General features: G+C 57.9%; 5 protein-coding genes across 5 annotated transcripts; 4 read left to right on the forward strand and 1 right to left on the reverse strand.

Moving 5' to 3' along the window:
* Positions 1 to 428: 428 nt before the first annotated feature.
* Positions 429 to 3,711, forward strand: PHYSODRAFT_328118 (hypothetical protein; the record flags this gene model as incomplete). The annotated part of the gene is made up of 6 exons (XM_009524362.1): positions 429 to 603; positions 671 to 1,147; positions 1,220 to 1,401; positions 1,466 to 1,609; positions 2,029 to 2,250; positions 3,526 to 3,711. The coding sequence occupies 6 exons, from the start codon at positions 429 to 431 to the stop codon at positions 3,709 to 3,711; spliced, it is 1,386 nt and encodes a 461-aa protein (XP_009522657.1).
* A 4,505-nt stretch (positions 3,712 to 8,216) lies between these two features.
* PHYSODRAFT_285346 (hypothetical protein) lies at positions 8,217 to 8,906 on the reverse strand. Its single transcript, XM_009524363.1, has one exon. It carries the CDS (start codon positions 8,842 to 8,844, stop codon positions 8,671 to 8,673), a length of 174 nt encoding a protein of 57 aa, XP_009522658.1. The 5' UTR covers positions 8,845 to 8,906; the 3' UTR covers positions 8,217 to 8,670.
* Positions 8,907 to 12,489: 3,583 nt separating this feature from the next.
* PHYSODRAFT_491535 (hypothetical protein) lies at positions 12,490 to 13,442 on the forward strand (the record flags this gene model as incomplete). Its single annotated transcript, XM_009524364.1, has 2 exons — positions 12,490 to 13,202; positions 13,292 to 13,442. The coding sequence occupies 2 exons, from the start codon at positions 12,490 to 12,492 to the stop codon at positions 13,440 to 13,442; spliced, it is 864 nt and encodes a 287-aa protein (XP_009522659.1).
* A 126-nt stretch (positions 13,443 to 13,568) lies between these two features.
* PHYSODRAFT_312849 (hypothetical protein) lies at positions 13,569 to 16,048 on the forward strand (the record flags this gene model as incomplete). The annotated part of the gene is made up of 7 exons (XM_009524365.1): positions 13,569 to 13,758; positions 13,836 to 13,988; positions 14,062 to 14,229; positions 14,301 to 14,398; positions 14,464 to 14,663; positions 14,726 to 15,225; positions 15,297 to 16,048. 7 exons carry the CDS (start codon positions 13,569 to 13,571, stop codon positions 16,046 to 16,048), a joined length of 2,061 nt encoding a protein of 686 aa, XP_009522660.1.
* A 1,839-nt stretch (positions 16,049 to 17,887) lies between these two features.
* On the forward strand, positions 17,888 to 18,760 carry PHYSODRAFT_248751 (hypothetical protein; the record flags this gene model as incomplete). The annotated part of the gene is made up of 1 exon (XM_009524366.1): positions 17,888 to 18,760. One exon carries the CDS (start codon positions 17,888 to 17,890, stop codon positions 18,758 to 18,760), a length of 873 nt encoding a protein of 290 aa, XP_009522661.1.
* Between the last annotated feature and the right edge of the window lie 964 nt (positions 18,761 to 19,724).

The raw sequence follows: 19,724 nt of genomic DNA on the forward strand, positions 1-19,724 counted from the left end.
CCCCATATTCCAAACGCCACCTCCAGATTTGACGAGATCTCTCCATCACTCGCGCTGTCAGAGCTGCCGACAACGGTGATCTCCGACCAGTACGGCAGCAAGAGGCTGAATAACGACAGCAATCCAGCTACCACGGAGCAAGCCACAGCTTCAAATTACAACAATCCATAGCGTTAGCACGCCACATTTCACCAGCCTCGCATCGTGCGTCCACTCACCGATAGCTCCGGGACGAGTGCAGCCCATGAATCAATCTACTGCTTCGTCGTCAACGTCTGGAATAGGTTGTCACTGCCTCAGCTGGCTGGCGAGTTGTATCGACAAAATTACCCGTCGAAACGCCCATGCCAACGCGACGAGTGTGGCCGAAGCAGCAACGAATGCAGGGCCCGGGTCGATAAGAAGACCGGTTGACAGTGCGTAGCACCATGGTTCTTGTCCGCAAAGGATCTTCGACGAAGCGGAAGTCAGCTGCCGGTTCCGTAGCGTCTTCCACGTTATCGGCCGATGCTAACGCGCGCCAGGTGACGCGAGCTGAGTTCATGGAGCTCGCTGCGGCGGTGACCCAGCTGAAGAAGGACTCGTTGAGGCACCAAGCCGTCGGTGAGAGAAATTTCCTGGTCTGCACCAAATAGCTGACGTACCATCTAACCATGCCTATCGGACACAGGGAGCCAACTGGCAAGCGATCTGGAGTTCGCAAGCGCCCAAGTTGCAGCCAACAAGACGGCCATGGGCACTTTGGCGGAGCTGGTAATCGAGAAAACGTCAGGGATCGAGCAGCAGGGAGCTACACAGTTGCAGGAGATGCAGGTCGAGTCGGAGCAGCGACTCACGGACGTGAAGCTGGCATTGGAGCGCCTCGAATTCCGTCTTCGTCACCAAGCGCGCGATTGCCAGGCGCTGACGGAGCAGGTTGAGCGGCATCAAGAGCTGCTGCAGGGTATGCGCACACAGTTAGGGCAAACACAATTGCTCGTGGAGAAGCAGCAGGACCAGGCGAAGACATTTATGGAGACGGTGGAATACACAGTCTCGACCTCGAAGGCGAAAGCGGCAAACACCGCCGCCGAGAGTGCACAAAAGCTCGAGGCCTTTCAGCAGCGCATGGTTAGCTACGCCAAGAAGCTCGACGGAGACACGCAAGGTGCGTATCGAGTACATTTTACCAGCTCGCACTGAGATCTTTTGATCTTACGCCGCATTTGGTGGGTTTCAGAGCCCTTGAAGGAGCTTTCTCGACAGCTTCGTGACGCGGAAATCCGAGGGAAGCGGCAAACTACACTCTTCCAGCAGGCGCTGGACGATCTCGTTGAGATGCGGCAAGCACTCCACGAGTTGGAAAGCCTGAAGGCCTTGGTCGAGCGCGAGCAGGAGTTCCGCGAACACACACGAAAAGAGGTACATGAGTTTTTTTATTGCGTTCGTGAGCCGGTCGATTGAACCTCTCTCTCTCTGTTCGCAGGACGCCCAACGATTGCAGTCCGTGGAGCGCAAGATAAGCAAGGTGATCTCGCTCGTCGAGAAAGGTGCGGAGAAGGCGGAGGTCCAGCGACTCGTGTCGCGTCTGGAGAGCAGCGTCAAGTCGCGCGTGGAGGCAGTGCTCGAGGTACGTGTGCGCGCAAGATACTGTAGCATGGAAGCCGGATAGCCCTTCACTGACGCATCTTGTCTGTCCCAGTTGGTGTCGCTATGCGTTCAAAGTGTCGGGGAAGCTACGACTCGCGGCTCGCACAATTAGCACCGAGTTCAAGTGTAACAAGCTTTGCACTCGCTTCCCATTTTCAATGCTACTTTCGTCGGGGTTGACAATGAACGATGACCGCTTGTCTCAAAGCTTGCACATGTACACTCATGCTGCTCGGGGCACTGTCTGACTTAGCAGCGCGCGACACGCTCGAGCATCCTCAGTCACGCACTCGACTTGTGTTGACGGCGAGCAAAAAGTGTCGGCTAAACGGTTCGCGTTCGTCCTTTCTGAAGTTCGTTCGCGCGGGATCGCGCTCACGACTGAATGTAAACGGATAGTTCAACACGCCGACAGCGCTCGACGACGTGTCTGCTTGGAGCGGGGCCGTGTTGATGCAGCGAGCGGATCGTCACCACCTCGATCGGACACTTCCAGACGAGGCGTCGATGGCAACGTCGAAACGACCGCTGCTGGCTTTAACGTGCGACGAGGCGGCGGAGCCCCTCGCTCGATGCGACGGCGCGAACGAGGCGGACCAAGCGAGCCAGCGAGTTGCCTCGGTATCCAGCCCAGCGACGACCAGTCCAGCCGGTGCCTTACGACTAACGAGAAGTTGAAGTTGACCCGCAACATCTGATTATAGGTGATAGCAGGTTTCAGAGTCTTGTTTTGGGTCAAAGTTGCACTTTAGTTTGGGCAGCACCGTTACAAAAAGCTTTCTGCTCCAAACATCGTCCCCAGCTCAGGAGTTTCCGATGCGTTCATGTTTCGCAGTTTCGCAGCGCGTCCACAGGTTACCCCGCGCACGCCAGGATGTGAATATTTTCGCCAGGAGACCGCATTTTATCTTGCTCGCTGTGCGCAGCCACCTGTGCTTGGGGACTAGGCAATGTAACGCGCTCGCGTCCTTTTCCTGTCGTTCGGACATTTTTCAGTCGTCAAGTTCCTTTGTAACAAGAGTGAAGCACACACAACATGCGAATCTTCATCTCCAGCTTTCCTTAGCAACCAGACCCAGAGTCAGCATCGGCCTGCAGACACTAGGATTAATTATCCTAACATGCATAACGTGTCCTAGAGTTGGTCTTGCTGCTCAACACCGCTGACATGGTACACTGGCAGAAATTCTGCCTCAGTGGTGGCACATGCCGCCTTTTCAAAATTATCATCTTTCTTAATACGTCGAAATACAAGTTGAAACTTTGCCAAAACGCTGCGCTTTGCTCAAGGAATTCAAAACAGTCTTTTTCACTTGAAAATACGTTCTAGAACCTGAGATATAGCCCAAAGTACACCCGCCTAAACCCCATAAAGGCGCCTAAACTCCATCACTGGCAGAATCACACACCCACGTGTTCGCGTCAGGCTTACCTCGAATATCCTTCCCTGCGCGCGCCTAGCAAATTTGAATTTGCGCATTACATTTTACATCGATGGCAGGCCTCCACGGTCAAATAGAGCTTACACAAAAACAACTTCAACACGAAGTGACTTTGGATAGACGCGATCCTCAAGCACCGCAGCCCAACTCAGTCAAAGTACGACGGGACGACTGCCAAATAAGTCTCCCTTGACCAGCGTCGTGGAGCGGAGAGAGGAAGGCGACGGCGTCGAGTCGCGATGGCCCTGCTCGATGGCATTTGACGTCGCGATCTTGGCGCTAAAAAGCCGCAACTGGGTTTCAAGAAGGCTTCCTCGCCTCGGCTGGTGCAGCGAGCTGTTGATGCCGAACCGGACGTGGAGGAGACTCGGTTGTGGGGACGTCTCGACAATTTGGCGCCATGCCAATCACCGCTGTCCTTCCCTGACTTCACCTTCGCGTTCCTCGTCCGCAGATGTTTGAGGTCTTCATTCCACAGGAACAGAGGCGCGACTTCAAGCCCGAATCTTGGATCCCTGGTTTGGGACAACTCGGCCGGACAGACGAATGCTTGGAGCGCGAGGCGCCACGTTGCGCCGTGAAGTACGGAGGCCGCCACATTGTCAACTACATCGATAGCCTTCTCAGCACGTGGCACTAGCGAGTGGTGCACACACGCGCATTTCGTTGTCGTACTCGCACGCTTCGAGGACATCCGTCTGCTGCGGTAGAAATTGTAGGCGGAGACTGGCGCGGGTATCTGTTCAACTTCCAGCTTCAATTTTGTTGGCCTATACATGTAGCGCTTGCAGATCTGACGACGCCATAGCGTTCGCGACGACCCAAAACTCGAGATCCAATTTGGGGGGGGGGGGGTAATAGATATCCGTTCCCAAATACTATAGCACTGTAAAGTGGACGGGTACAGCCCAATTACCGGATACCACCAGCATGCACACAACTCGATCCATTCCTCTGCTAGAGGAGATAGAGCCGCCAAACCTTCCACCGCCTCAATACATGCAGCTCGCGAGCCAGCAGTGGTGATGGCAAGACGGAGGTATGACGTGCACTATGCGGCAGGCACGTCACTGCAGGGCGGACGACGCGGGTGACGACTCCGTCCATTGTCAAGGCGCGCGGTAAACTTGCAGACAGGCAGAGTGACCTGCCTACAGAAGAGCCGAAAGCCTGTCCGCCGCCTTGAGTCAATCAATAGTCGGCGAGAAAGCAATCGCCCGCGTCCCCATCGTGCTCACCGGGCTCCCCCCATCCAGTCATCCTTGCAGCCTCCGCCCGGGACAACCAGCGGCGCGTTCCTCCTCCGTTCGAGCAAAACGAACCTGCATGCGACGCCCGAGGCGTGGCTGATTCGGATCCGCGCGTCTCCCTGGGGACAATGGGGCCTGGGACAACGAGATCTGGGGACAACGAGCCCAATGTACACTCAAGTGATCGAGGAATTAGCGACAGCAAACTACATGGAATTAACTGCGTATAACTTATCACGTCTTCTAACACGTAAATATACTTCGCGCTGCCTAAGATACTCGCGGCGCTGCTCTACTTGAATAGATACTTGGTGTGGTTGCTGGGACTTTCGAGCTCTGCCGATCCGATCGGGGGAGCGACGAATGGAGGAGAAGGCCAACGTGAATCAGGGACGCTCGTGGCTGGCTGCCCGTCTGAGCGCGTCGCAGACTCAGCTGTCCTCGGTCTCCCGCAGGCCCCCGCCATTCATTTCTTGGCTGTGATTGCGTCCATGGTCTCCGCTGGCTTGATAGGGGGCTCGGAGGCACTGCGGCTCGACTCGGCCGCAGCCCCCGACGCGCCATCGCGCTCGCTCGCTTACTTCTTGCCCGTCGGGGGCGACTCGCGGTCCTTCTGGATCCAGGCGCTCTTGAGCAGGTCGATCTCGAGGTTCGTCTGACGCTGCTTCTGCGCGTCTTCGGCCTCTTTCGTGCTCGGCTTCGGGGGCATCGTTTTCGCGTCTAGTGGTGGACTGTGGGTGGACAAGTGTGCCGTAGCGCGCAAATTGCGTTTTGAGCCGAGTTGAGCTGCGGCACGCCGCGAGCGCGCGCCGCCGCCCAGCCCTTCTCCCCTGCTGGGCTTGACGACGTGACGGGTTGGGTCCTGAAGCTACTGGAGCTCCTCGAGGATTGTTCTCGAGGTGTCGACGCGACGACTTCTTAGCCCAAGCAAAATTCCGCCATGCTGTTAAAAAGTCCAGAGCTTGCTTGATTAACTCGTGCCACGTTGGACGCGCCGAATGGATGGCGCCCCCTACAGCGAGCCAACGGCGGCGGAAAATGGTCTCATTCGACCCGCGCGGGGTGCAGTACCGTACCCTGAACACCGACACGGTAAAAGGCTTACACTACATGCACGCAGCACCCTGTTCTACTGGGACCCCCCAGCACGCCCTGGGCCGCGACAAGTTGTTCGACAACACGCTAAGTGGCTACATGATTTATTGGTCATTGAGTTTTGGATCGGGCGCTTGGTCATGCATACAGCATTGCCACAAACGTGTGGCTTTTGCTCACTTGGGCAGCGCCATTGGCTCGTCCCGCGGCCGCCCAGGAGCGCGAGCCTGGATGTGAATTATTGACGGGCAGCCCAGTCTATCTGCGAGGCGGCGCGCCTTGCCTGGTCCGGTGCCGCAGAAGATGAGAGCAGCCATCGCTGCGGTTTCCAGGCTCGTTCGACGCCATGCCCGACTTCCGCCGTCAATTCATCTCCAGCTTCCAGCCAACCATGTGCACTCCGACCTGGTTGTTCCGCTATCTGTTGCCGGTCCTTTCTTCCAGGCGGGGTGTCGGAGCAGCTGAATCTCGCGTCCTGTTGTAATGCTAAGTTCATGGCACGCCGTCGACGAAAATTGTGTCACGATCTGCCAAGTGGCGAGTGTATTATTTTGCGCAGATCTCGGGCTTCGTACAAGCCGCAAATTCTCTGAGGCTGTCCAGCTTGATGTGCATGCAACACGCTTCAACGTCGAGCAGCAACCGAGGCGGCGGTGCACAAGTTTCGCTGCACGATGCGCGCGAGTACAACTCGGCCGGGATGGGTTCGCGACTTGCTCGAACACGGAGTGCAGCGTTCACCAAAGTGCGCCGGATGAGGTAACACTTGACTAACCAAAGGATGAGAGCAGGCAGCCAATGCTCAGGTTCCGACTGGCTCAAGGTGATGAATATTTGGAGGCATCGATCGCCACTGCTGCAAAAGAGCAACGTCGCCACGCTGCTCGAGATGGGAGGACGACTACAGCCCTACGCCGTGTTAGAAATGGTTGACGAGCGGAAGTGAAGCGAAAAGGAGTGCCGAATCGGACCCTTCTCTTTGCAACGCTTACAACGCCAACTTGGCACCGAGCGGCGAGCGGATTGGGGCTTTTGAAGCACGTCAGGAGACACACACTATTTTCGAGCAGCACTATCCCCGCTTGCTGCTAACTCGGCAGGTCGTCTCGCCATCGTCTTCATATCCCAGCCGTCCAGATGTTCGTGTCACTCCTCTTTTGCCCTGTTCGTCAGCAGTTTGCCGCTCGGAGTTTTGATATCGAAGCTTGGTATGATGGTATCAGCTAGCACACGTACACACCAGGGTGTCCAAGTTTCCTTAAAAGTGTGAGGAAGTGCGTAGCTGTCAAGGACTACATGTACGGCATGATAAGCGTCCAACTTAACTGCCCACGTTAGCTGATTGAAGGTTTTCAAACCCATTTGCACGAAACCCGGCACCCGCGTTCGGTGATTGATGCGTTTGCCACTTCAATCGTCGTAAACATTTTGGCTCATAATGACATTTTGAACACCGCACGGACTCCACATGTCGAGACAAGGGGAGTACCAAGCTGTAGCATTTCGGGGAGAAGGCAAGGAAGGCCTGGGGCACGGTTGCCTTGGCTGCAGTAAGGTCGATAGGGGCTTCGGTGGGGAAAAGCACGCGCATTACCATCAGCTTTGAGCCTCTGCAGGCGTCACGGCACCAGCACTTGCCCTCCTGCCGGATGGGATTCGCATTGAGTCCTTCCAGCAGTGGCGACTGACAGACATGCCACAGCTGCTGCTAGTCGACCGTTGAAGTATGGCAGCTAACCCTTGCCTAATGTTGAAGTGGTCTCACGCGGATCCATTCCTGAAGGCCGCTTCAAAAGGCTACCTCACCGAGCTACCACACAAGTGTGTGCCACCAGACAAGATTTTATATCAAGTAGGAAGCTTTCAAAGGTAGATCTCTTCATGCATAAGTTACTGTAGAGTCTACAATGTAGACCCCGAGCTACTGTAGATGGACGCCAAGTACTATCATCACGCACGATTGCTGACGGAAGATCCGCGTTGAAGTTGGTCACCAGAAGCCGGTTGTGATGGTGTTCGCACTGGCAAACTCCTTGACCTTGGCCCAAAGGCCGATGGTGGTGCTTTGAAAAAGCAGAATCTCGCGAAGCTGCCGACCAAAAGAAAGTTCTCCAGGCACCGTCGTCCTTCATGTAATAGCCGCACTTAGATAGACTCATACAAAAAGCGATATTGGTGCGGACTTAACCGAGAGTTTTGCACCTTTTCGTCCGTAGTTTTTGCGCGGCGGCGAGCCAAGGTCGTACCCAACGGTCTCCCAGAGAGACGCTACGGGTCTGCCCTGGGACAGCCCCTGCGAGCGCTGGCGCCACCCGCGACGCCAGCGCTTTGGCATCTTGGAGGGCAGGTCGGATTGATGACTCCCTGGCGCTGGCCCTTTTTGATTGACGAGCGAGCGGCAGACCGGGCGCGCCGTGCTCGTGCTCATCGGGGTCATCCGCCGACGAGCTTGCCCTTGCTGCTACATCAGAATGGCGCCAGCGGGGCAGGGTCAATTGGTAGCGGCGTCAAGACTTGATCGCAACAAGTGAATTCGTCTCCAAAAGGCATTATGAATGACGGCATCAGCACCCTGTTGGGCGCGTTCATGTCTACACCGGTGGCGTTCTCCGAGAAAGCGACTGTTATCAGCCCTAAAGCGCTGGAAGCCGCGAAGAAGCAGACCCCGATAGTTGCGAGAGATGGTGGTTGGTGCCGTCGCTCGCTGCCGATAGCACAGGCCGGCGGTGCAATGGCAGCCCCACACGTCGGGTGCAGGCCGATCCAAGACCGGAAGATGATGCAGAGAGACTCTCGAGATGGCAGCTCAAATGTGTAGTGTATAATTTATATCATGGTTGCTAAATATCTCAAAGGCAGTCCGAGCGACTGGCTGACTGACTGCGCGCTGCTTCCTTCGCTTCCCTTCTCTTCCGCTTCTCTCTCATACTGTACGATGCTCGGGGCGACGTCGCGGCCGCTTGCGTCCAAGCAGCCGGCGGGCGAGGAGAACGCCGCTGCAGCCATCAAAAGGCGCAGGTGACTTCTTCCTCCTCTTTGCGCGCGCGTGTCGATCCCCTTCATCTCGACGGCCGCCTCGCTCGCAAAACCTCGCAAGCTGGTCAGCCGCCGCCTTGTGCGCGCCATAACGGCCACCCTCGCAGGCAGGCGCTCGGCGTCTTGACCATCTTCTCCTTCTTCTTCTTCTTCTTCCTCCCTGTGTCTCCGATCCCTCACTATTCCCGCTAAACCGGCCGCGCCGGCTGCGCGAGGCCTCACTTGGCGGCCGAGAGCGGGGGCGTCGTGTGCGCTCCGTGCTGCTCGCGGTCCTTGCGGATCCAGGCGCTCTTGAGCAGGTCGATCTCCAGGTTGGTCTGCCACTGCTTCTTCATGGCGGCGTGGTCCTCCACGGCGGAGGCGCCTTCGACGGAGTGCGCGGACTTGGGCATGGCTGCTAGTACTGGGTGTGGGTGGGGGCGGCGGCTTGCTGGCGTTGACGAGTGCCCTGCAGACGGCAAATTGCGATGTGAGCCGAACCGAGCGCTAACCACCCGCAAGCCAGCCGGCGTCGTCGTCTCGTCGTGAAACGTCGGCCGACTGTACCTGCTAACCCCTTCCACATGGATTCCGGGCTAAAACGGGGTAGCCCTAACTCGTAGCACTGGGCAAACCGCCACCGATGGCGACACCCCGTGCGTGCGAGGGGTTAGTTCGGGCGTGCCTGCCTGCGTCTGCGAGCGGCAATGGGCGCCTGCAGTGGCCGCTGGGGCTGCGGCCGCGCACGCACTTAGCAGCGACATTCAGCGACACGTAATTCGGACCGTAAATCCGGGTTCGCCATCATTCCCACCCTAAAATGCAGCCGAATGCAGCCGAATTTTATCAAAAAGGACAACATTTTATCAAAAAGGCCAACTCAACTCGGTCGGCGGTCGTCGAGACATGGCTGCGTTTGATTCCTGCATCGTTGCCGCAATATTTGGCTAGCGCAGGGGCCCCGCTCGCGACGGCGCTGCCGTGCCGTCGCGGCCGCCACTTCAACTCGGGCGCCGCGGGCAAATCGCATCAGGACTCGCGCAAGCTTTAAAATCTGTGGGTTGCACGCGGGTTCAGGCTCGAGCGAACGCCGCGTGGACTCGCGAGGCGGCCAATGGACCATTGGCAATGGTGCAGTTTGTTTGTTTACCCGTCCGTCCGTGGCCCACAAACTTAACCCACGCGAAAGCTTGATTTCTACGGCCAGGGTTCGCTTCGAACCCGTAAATTCCAGTCCGAGTGCCCGAGGCTGTAGGAACCGTGCAGGCAGGCGGCGGACTAAGACCATTCTGAGGAAGTCTGCCCGTAGCCACCTCGGACAGCTTGGCAACGAACGCACGATAAGCGAGCACGCCGGCATGGTGCGGTATAACCAAATGGTGGGGTGGCCATCAATATTCGTGGGCGCCAGTCAAGCGTCGTCAAAGCTTATGACGAAACAATGACGCCGGCTTGATGCACGCTGCTGCCAGCTGCCGCTGGCGTCGGCGCTGACGACAAAGCTCTGCTTTGAGCAGCGCAGCACGCTCGCCAGCTGGGCGAGGACAAGAAGGCTCAGACAGACGCGTCCTTTGTTGTTATTTCAACTTTGCCACGCCCCACCGAGATCTCCGACCGCACCGCCGAATAGCTTACTTTGGTTTGTCATGCTATAAGACAGGACTTTGAGACGTGAAATGCCAGTGGGACTTGCACGCCGCTCGAGGCTGGGCAGGCCGGCGTAAGTCGGTGCTTGCTGGGCGGAACGCAACGGGGCGACGCTCCCCACCACGAATCCGGAGGCTAATCACGGGTGCCGAGCCCAGCGACACTCGCCGCGGGCAGCTCCTGCTGCTGCTCCAGTTTGACGCGGCAACCAGCCCCTCTGCCCCTCAAGCTCGACCTTCGAGGGTATCCGTAAACGCTTCTCGAAGCGCTGCCCACCAACCATTCGACTTAACTCAGCTTAGGTAGTCGCGCTGACGGTATCAAGCTGAAGCATAACGGCTCGATGGTCAGGGCTGAGCACTGTAACTGCGGACCACCGACGCCAGCGGTGCACAAGTTGTATTGTAGCATAGAACACGAGCAAGCAGAGGCGGCCTCTGCTGGCCTCTGAGGCCGGCCCGCCGGCTTCGCGAAGGTTCGTGCGGTGCACGCGAGCGCCACGTAGGACGCGCGGACCTTGCAGCGCGTAAACTGCGCGGCAGGATCGTGGTCATCGCCAAAGTTGCAATTGGAGGCGGCGCCCGAACTGTGTGTAGCCACCTGAGTGGTGGTCTCTGCACTTGGCACTTCTGCAGCGTGGCAAAACTGCGTGTCGAGCCAAACTTTCAAATCTCCTCTCGCCTTCTGGGGGCGCCCTCAGCGGGGCACGCAACACGCACATCCCAGCCTGCATCAAGACTGGTACAGTACACTTTTACTGTACTCACTGCAGGGAGCTGTTGCCGCCTCCGCTGCTGCTAGATCACGACGTTCGAGCTCGCAGCAGTGCAGCCATTTCGGTGGGGTTGACCCTGCCGCAGCCTTTCCACTCGGGCGGCTTCCTCTATTCGCGACACGCTAACTTAACTGCAGACGAAGCGGTCTGCTGAATTGCCAGCATCGATCACGAGCAGGGCTCGTATTTCGTAGGGCTCGTATTTCGGCCACAATCGCCGGCTTTACATCTGCAGGGCGAAGTCATTGCAGACAACCGCGGGGCAGGGTGCCATGCTAACCCTTGCCTGCCCACGCCTGTCCGAAGGTTGTGTGTACAGTACATGTACACTGTGCGTGTACATGTAGAAAGATACCTAGGCAACCATAAAGCCCGCTGTAATTCAGGACACGCCATCAAAGGCATGCAGTACTCCATGGAGCGCGACACCATCGCAAGAGCGCTGCTGCTGGCACTGCTGCGGACGTTGTGCAGCCTCGCCCCTGCATGGAAGCCATGCGGCACAGATCCCCGTTCAACTGTGCCACACCGAAAGCATTGAAATCCTGGACGGAAGTCTCACTCCGTCACGCCATCACCACTCACGGGTCTCAGCATCTGCGATTGGCACTTAAAGGCCCCCCTTGTGACGCGCCTTAATGCTTGACGAGATCGCCGCTGCACCTGCAAGCATGTGGCTGCCGTCGGGCTAAGCCCACCCCCTACTTGCTCCAGCATGCTATCCCAGTATGTGATTTTGCATGGACGCCGTGGCGAGCGGATCTCTGAGGCCACGTAAGACCGCAAGCACGCGTAACCTGCTGGTCCACGTGCAACTTGCTCGCCGCAGTCGTCACCACAGCCCATATCCGTTCAGCGATACCATGTCGGGTATCCGCCACGTATCTTGGGCTTCAACATCAACAACATTTTGCTGGGGTGGCCCTGCTCACGCAGCGACTTTTTTCATCGTCGCGGGGTCGTTGATCACATTGCTGCGGCCCCCACAAGCGCAGCAGCTCTCGAGATCTCACCGCGCAACCACTTCAACATGCAGACTGCCCAAATTAATGTGCAACTACATCCCAAAATAAGAACCTGTCCAACATCACATCTACCTACACATGCCAGAAGACAGTGCGTCAATCGTCCAATCAGAACCGGTTTCGGCCGGACAGTCCGCAAGCCGCACGTTTCGCTCGCCATCGCCTCCGCCATGTCGTCGCAGCTCTGGCGATCGCCCCGCGCCGCCCGCTGGCTGCGGAACCCGGCCTCTCTGCTGCCGCGTCGCAGCGCGCCCGCCGCCCCCGCCGTTTTCCCCGACTGGCGACGCCACGGCTCGTCTGGAGCCGCCGGCGACGACGTGCGCGTGTTCTCGGGCATCCAGCCCACGGGCACGCCCCATCTGGGCAACTACTGCGGGGCCATCGCCAAATGGGTGGCGCTGCAGAAGCCTGCAATAAGATCGTCCGCCGCCGGTGGTGCATTATCAGCCGAAGCTGAAGGAGATGGACCTTCAGAAATCGACGCGTCGACGTCACCAACTTCAACATCATCGACAGGTTCGACTGGCGCGACCCGCCTGTACTCGGTGGTGGACCTGCACGCGCTCACCGTGCCCTTCGACGCGCAGCGCATGCCCGACCAGGTGCACTCTATGGTGGCGGCGCTGCTGGGGGCGGGGCTGGACCCGACGCGCAACATTTTGTTCCGCCAGTCCGACGTGGCGGCGCACGCCGAGCTCGCGTGGCTGCTGAGCTGCATCACGCCGCTCGGCTGGCTGCAGCGCATGACGCAGTTCAAGCAGAAGTCGGCGTCCGCCAAGACCGAGAGCTCGCTGGGGCTGCTGGCCTACCCCGTGCTCATGGCGGCCGACATCCTGCTGTACCGCGCGACCCACGTGCCCGTGGGCGAGGACCAGCAGCAGCACTTGGAGCTCACGCGGATGATCGCCACGACCTTCAATGACCGCTTCGGATCCAACCGTCCTGACGGGAAGGAGGTGCTGCCGAAGCCGTTCCCGATGGTGGAGGAAGACACCACGACGCTCACGGGCACGCAGAGGAAGTCTCTCTCGCGAATCATGAGTCTGCGTGACCCCACCAAGAAAATGAGCAAGAGCGACAAGTCGGCGCTTAGTCGAATCGAGCTCACGGACACGGCAGACGAGATCCGCAAGAAGGTGCGCAAGGCCACGACGGATGCTGTGAGCGGCATCTACTACGACCGAGAAGAGCGGCCTGGCGTCTCGAACCTCCTGGACATCGCCAGCGCCGTCACCGGTGAGAGCGTCGCACAGCTCGAGGCGCAGTACGCGGAGTTCCGCACTGGTGACTTCAAGGACAGCGTGGCTGACGCCGTTATTGCCAAGTAAGTTTGACGTGTAGTCGATGAAGTAAGTGCCCTGCTGGCCGATACTTACGGTTGTATGTGTTTGTGCTTCTGCCTTGCATCTACAGGATTTGCCCCATCGGAGAGCGTATCAAGCAGTACGAGGCAGACCAAGCGTATATCGACAAGGTGCTGGCGGACGGCGCAGCGCAGGCCTCTGAACTCGCTGCTGTCACTTTGAAGGACGTGAAGGAGGTCATGGGCCTCGCTAGGGCGTAGGCGAAAGCGAGACGTATCCTGCCTATCAACTAAATTTACAGCAGTGCCGCCGACGCTTCTGGCTCAGGAGTTACGCGGCGCCGATCCGGTGTTTATAAGATTCGTTATATATTCACTCGTCGCTCGATGGGTCTTCCCTGTGCTCGCAGCTCTCGCCCACTCCACTTGGCTACAGCCTTGTGGCTGCTGTGGTCGGGTCTGTGGCAAGCCGCGCATGCCTACACGTGCCCGAACTACTGCTCCAGTCGCGGCCTCTGCGTGGCACAGGGCATATGCACGTGCCCCAACGGTTGGTCCGGCCCCGACTGCTCAATAGGTGCGTGGGGCTGCTCCGTACGCTATGTGGGAATACTATCTGCTGAGTAATGGCCTGCTTTTCTCCGACATCGACAGCAAGCTGCCCGCTGGGAGAAGCGTGGTCCGACCAAGTCACTGCAACGGACGATGGGCACAATCTAGCTCCGTGTTCGAACCGTGGCGTGTGCGAACTCGACACTGGAACGTGCACGTGTGACCCCGGATTCACTGGTGCTGCTTGCGAACGAAGTGCGTTGTCGCGATTATTTTAATTGGATCGACTCCGTCAGGTTCAATTGCTCATTTGGGGTATGTCTCGCAGTGACCTGCACGTGCAACGGCCACGGGAGCTGCAAGTCCATGGCCTCGTACGCCTTGATGAAGGATCCCGGTCGCGGAACGATCTACCCGTATGCGAACAACTGGGACGCCCACAAAATCTATGGCTGCGTGTGTGATCCAGGCTACACCGGCTCAAACTGCATGAAGAGTGAGTACACATCAGCATTGCTAGCTGAATGTGATAAACTCGGCGATTTCTCACTCCTTTTGAAACACCAGGGATCTGTCCTGTAGGGGACGACCCGCTCACCGGCACGCTGCAAGACCCCAGCGGGATCCAACGCAACGAAAAACAGCGCATCAACTGCAAGGCCACAGTAAGTGGATCAGGAGTGTAGACGCTGGGTTGTGTACGCTAATAACTTCGTGTGTTGTCGACCAGTCCGGTAGCTTCACACTCACATTCGCTGGTTATACAACGGACCCGATCTTTGCCAGCGATTCGGCCAGTACGGTCAAGGCTAAGCTGGTTGCGCTACCTTCCGTGACCGCAACTACCGTCACCTTTGGTGGTATCACACTCACAGCCTGCACGACGATCGGAAATGATATCAGCATCGAATTCACTCAGGATTTCGGAGAGTACGTGTTTCAGCGCACCATGCTGCACCCAGTGGCCACGCTGCTAATTGTTTTCTGTGTAGTTTGCCAAACATATATGGCAATCCAACAGGACTCGCTCACTCTACGCCCTCAGTGCAGCCTACACTCACATTTACGACGGTGACGCAAGGGACCAAGGAAAGCATGCCCTGCTCCAGGCGCGGCACATGTGACCGCACCACTGGCGTGTGCACATGCTACTCCAACTATTTCTCGAGCGATGGCAACGCTGGCATCGGTCAGCGGGGTGACTGCGGTTTCGTCAGTGGAGCGGTGACAGCATGCCCAGGAGAAATCGCCTGCAGCGGTCAAGGCACCTGTCGTGGCCCGCCAACTTACGATTGTATTTGCAACGAAGGCTTCACCGGCGGCGATTGCAACGAGCGGCTGTGCCCTAAAGGCCGATCCTGGTTCGATCGCCCGACGGATACTGCTGACACGGCGCATGCGCTGGTGGAGTGCTCGAACGCTGGTGAATGTGACCGGACGAAGGGAGACTGCATTTGCCTGGCTGGCTTCACTGGCGCAGCCTGCAACCGAAGTACGCTAACCATTGAGCACTGTTTTGCCATGATTGACTGTATGCTGGTACCTAACATATCAACATTGTAGTGCTATGCCCGAATGATTGCAGTGGTCACGGAACGTGCTACACCATGGAACAGCTAGCGAAGAGAGCGACGCTAAACGGAGAAACGATGGCGTGGACATACGGCGCTGTGCCCAACAAAAAGGAGACCTGGGACTATGATATGATGCAAGGCTGCCTGTGCAGCCCCGGCTGGGAGGGCCACGACTGCTCTTTGCGGTCGTGCCCGACTGGAGATGACCCCATGACGCTGCGACAGCAGAACGAAGTGCAGACATTGGTGTGCAAGGGAAGCTCAGGCTTCTTCAACCTGAAGTTCCGAGACGCAGCGACGCCCCAACTCCCGTTCAACGTTCCAGCCGCCGCACTAGCAAGCGCGCTTGAGGCTCTGACGACTATCGGCAAAGTCTCAGTGACTTACAGTACGGACACGAATGCAGTCACAGGCTCTCCCGCCTGCAACGCCGCGGGCTCCAACACGATGCGCATCGAGTTCTTGACCAACTTTGGGAATTTGCCGCCATTGCGATGGATTCTGGATGGCGCGCTGACGCTGACCATCAGTGTGGACGGTGTCGGGGGATCTGTGCAAGGCACAAAAGAAGAGGCTGTTTGCTCCAATCGCGGCATTTGCAACCACCTCACAGGTGTATGCCGCTGCGCTTATGGCTTCACTAGTAGCGACGGCTTCGGCGGTGAGGGCGACCGCGGTGATTGCGGCTACATGGAACCGCTGTACATCACCTCTGCGGCGCAACAAGCTAACGCGGTTTAGTCGGTACCGATGCAGCAGCAGTAGTCTCGGGCAAATGAGCTTGTGGCGTGATGGCGTAAGTCGTTCTGCCGTGCATTACAACATGTATGGTCGAGGATACGACTTAACACAACACGCAAACGGATCCACGAAGAGCGCTGTATCTTCATTTGCAGTGTGTCTGACGATGGGATGCAAGTTCGTCGCCGTGTGCATTGCCACATTGGCCCAGTCCAGCGGAGCGCGCGCAAAGCAGGCCGTGGCCCAGACACTGGTCGGCGGCCCGGGGTTTGTCGGCGTTGGCGTCCCCGGGGTTGCAAGTGTTGGAGTGGGCGGCCTGGGTGTGTACGGCCCTGGCGTCTACGGCCCCGGTATGGGCGTGGGCGTTGGCGGCTATGGCGCGCCTGCTGCCCCCGAGCTTACAACAGCTATCCGAGCACGAACGGCGGCGGTGCCACAGCAAGCGCGTCAGCGACTGCGAACGCCAACCGCAAGCTCCGCTCGCAGGAATGAGTGGGGTGGTTTTGTATCGAGCACCTCACGTCTTAAGAGACGGCCGAGGGCCTATGGATACGCGAGTGCCGCCTCTTACTCACTTGCTTGCGTGAGTGAGTAAGTGGCGCATCTACACCTTCTGTGAAGGGTATCAGGCATTGCAAGAAATGCAAGTGTACCAATGTACCAATACTCTCGATTCTACATCATCCTCGCTGATACAGTATTGCACGAAAGGGTCAGCGTTCAAGCGAACCGAAATCTGCAGGGCCCTTACTTTCGAGTATGCTCGGACTTTTTGAGCACATTTGACTTCATTTGAAGTCGTGCGCTGCGTAACTCGCTACTACTGAATCCACTCTAAAGACGTTGCTTGCTGGGACGGCATTTACAGACGCAAACAACATGGTACAAGCTCACGAGGGCAAATATACTTCGGTTTTCTTGTATATGACGCTTGGATTCTCTATTAGTTTGCTTTTATCCGCATACAGTACGCCAATCAATGAGTTACTCCCTCAGGTACGACCTGTAGCAGGCAGGTACTACATGTTAAAGCCCCGCGCTACGAAGATCCGGATCCTGGATCTCCATACGATGTTGCTTGATTGGCAACGTCGTGCTTCATGAGTCAGGTGGCCGTCAATATGTCAACGCTCCACAGCAGACACTCTGCACGCCACAGCTGTGAGTCAGCAGCTTCTACACCTTCTTATGCAGCCAACCCACCAGGACCCTCCACGCCGATATGTACTGTACAGACGCTCCTGCTCGTTTTGTTGCCATCGCCCTGTGTGTGTGTGTGTGTGTGTGCCCGCGCGCGCGTGCCAAGCCAGCGAAACCAAACGCCATCGGCACACTCAAGATGAATCTGAGAGAAACGATGACAAAGGATGGGCATTCGGACGGACGCTCACCATTTTGTGTTGTACTGAACTTTGTATGCTCGATGTTGAAGTGGCTGTACGCAGCCGGGTCGTGGCGGAAACTGTGGCTGCGAATTAATCGCCTCCCAGATGATCGATCGACCGAAGCACACGAAAGCGCGAAACACGTGGTGCTGCCGTTGTGAACAAAACAGCGGTGGCTGCCGCGAGCTCTGTTTGCCCCGGCGAGATGGTCAACAAAAGTCCTGCGTGCCTGTATCAGATCGCGGCGTTTTACGCTACCGTAGTCAAGGCTAGACGGGCAGGCGCGGAGGGAGGGAGCAGCTCCGCGCTGTCTGCAGCAGTGCTCTGATAGCTCCGCTCATTCTCCAATTCACCCTCGAGCCGCAACCACTCGAGGCGAATCAACCAGAGCCAGCGCTCTCCCTGTCGTCTCAGACCAGACCACGCTCAAGTCTACACCAAGCAGTCTCCAGTCATGTTGAGCAGCAGCAAGATCGTTGCCATGTGCGTCGCGGCCGCCGCCCTGTCGAACGGCGTGCGCGCGGAACAAGCGGTGGCCCAGACGTTCGGCCACATTCACGGTGGCCACCTCCACGGCATCCATGGCGTCGGCGTGGGAGTTCCCGGTGTTGTGGGAGTCGGCGTGGGCCCAGGCTTGTATGGCCACGGCGTGGGTGTCGGCGTGGGTGTGCCGGGCGTGGCTGGTGTCCGTGTCGGTCTCCCTGGTGTCGGTGTGGGCGTGAACGGTGTCGGTGTGGGCGTCGGTGTGCCTGCAGTTGGCGTCGGTGGCCCTGTGGTCGGCGCCGGCGGCCCCGCGGTCGGATACAACGCGCCTGCGAATGCCGTCTCCAACGCGAATGCAGGTGCGCCTGCCAACGCCAACGCATACGCCGGTGCACCGGCCAGCGCTGTCTCGAACGCGAATGCCGGCGCTCCTGCCAACTCGGTCGCCAACGCGAATGCGAACGCAGGCGGCCCCGCCCCCGCCCCAGTCGCTAATGCTGGCGGCGCCAACGCCAACGCGAATGTCAATGCCGGCGCTGGTCCCGGTGGCAACAGTGGCCCGGCCCAGACGGTCACGACGACGAACGGCGACGGAACCGCCTCGGCAACGACCACGAAGACGACTGGCGGTGCGACTGCGACCGCCTCTGCGAACGCGAACGCTGGTCCGAGCGGTGGCCCGAGCGCCGGCCCAAGCAGTGGCCCAAGTGCGGGACCTAGCGGAGGCCCGAGTGCCGGCCCGAGCAGTGGACCAAGCGGTGGCCCCAGCAACGGACCGAACACCGCAACTGGTGGCGCCGGCGCAACGTCTCAGAAGGCGTACCGCAAGCTCCGCTCGGAGTAAGGAAAGAGTAGGTCCATCAGGAGTCGCTCCGTGTTCTGGTCGGTTTGGCAAGGGCAGCCTACGTTTGGTGTCATTAGGTAATTGTCGATGCGTTTGAGTATGGTACACTACGAATAAACCGCAAACGGTATTTTGTTTGTTCACCTTCGGTCACTACATCTCCATCTCGTTGAGCTCATGCCAAGTGGCCGCTCTACTATCACCGTGGACTGCGTCAGTCAACAAGATATGTTTTTGTTTCCGCGCTGAAGACCGACCATCCTGCGTTGCGACTTCCAAAAAGGCTACACGTTTCCGAACACTTTGCTTCGATGTGGACTGAAGCCGTCCATGCCACCGATCAGCGTGTGGTAAGTGCGCGCTCGTCTAGATCGGGCCGGGAAATCAACTACTAGGTACTTACTTGACGTACTAGGTACTAACTTGACGACGACTATGTATGAATACTATACTTCAAAACCGAATCACAAGCGTGCATCTTACAGTGGTGACTCCTTTGCTTCTTTTTTATTGTGTGTCGTGCAAAGTCTGCTGGGTCGGTAAAATCGACATGTACCGACTTCATGTCGGGCCGAGAGACTGCCTGTAGCACTTCGTAGCTGGAGCGTTTTCAGATACAACAAGAGTGAGGTTATGAGGAAGCTAGACGGGAGTAAGGTTACGAGGAAGCTAGACTTGTATTTCTTTCGTTGCTACGTAGACAGAGACTAAACTCGATAACATTGATACCGCTCACGGAAATACAAGCTTCGGTGAGTTGGGTTGGGTTGGGTTGGGTTGGGTAGATGTACGAAGCCTCCCCACTCATTCCTGCGAGCGGAGCTTGCGGTTGGCGTTCGCAGTCGCTGACGCACTTGCTGTGGCACCGCCGCCGTTCGTGCTCGGGTAGCTGTTGTAAGCCGCGGGGGCAGCAGGCGCGCCATAGCCGCCCACGCCCACGCCCACACCGGGGCCGTAGACACCA

Source organism: Phytophthora sojae (assembly GCF_000149755.1).
Source record: "Phytophthora sojae unplaced genomic scaffold PHYSOscaffold_3, whole genome shotgun sequence".
Classification (NCBI taxonomy): Eukaryota; Oomycota; class Peronosporomycetes; order Peronosporales; family Peronosporaceae; genus Phytophthora; species Phytophthora sojae.

Bases quoted from the DNA above. Each gene is read 5' to 3' on its own strand.
- PHYSODRAFT_285346 (XM_009524363.1), bottom strand. From the start codon at position 8,844: ATGCCCAAGTCCGCGCACTCCGTCGAAGGCGCCTCCGCCGTGGAGGAC.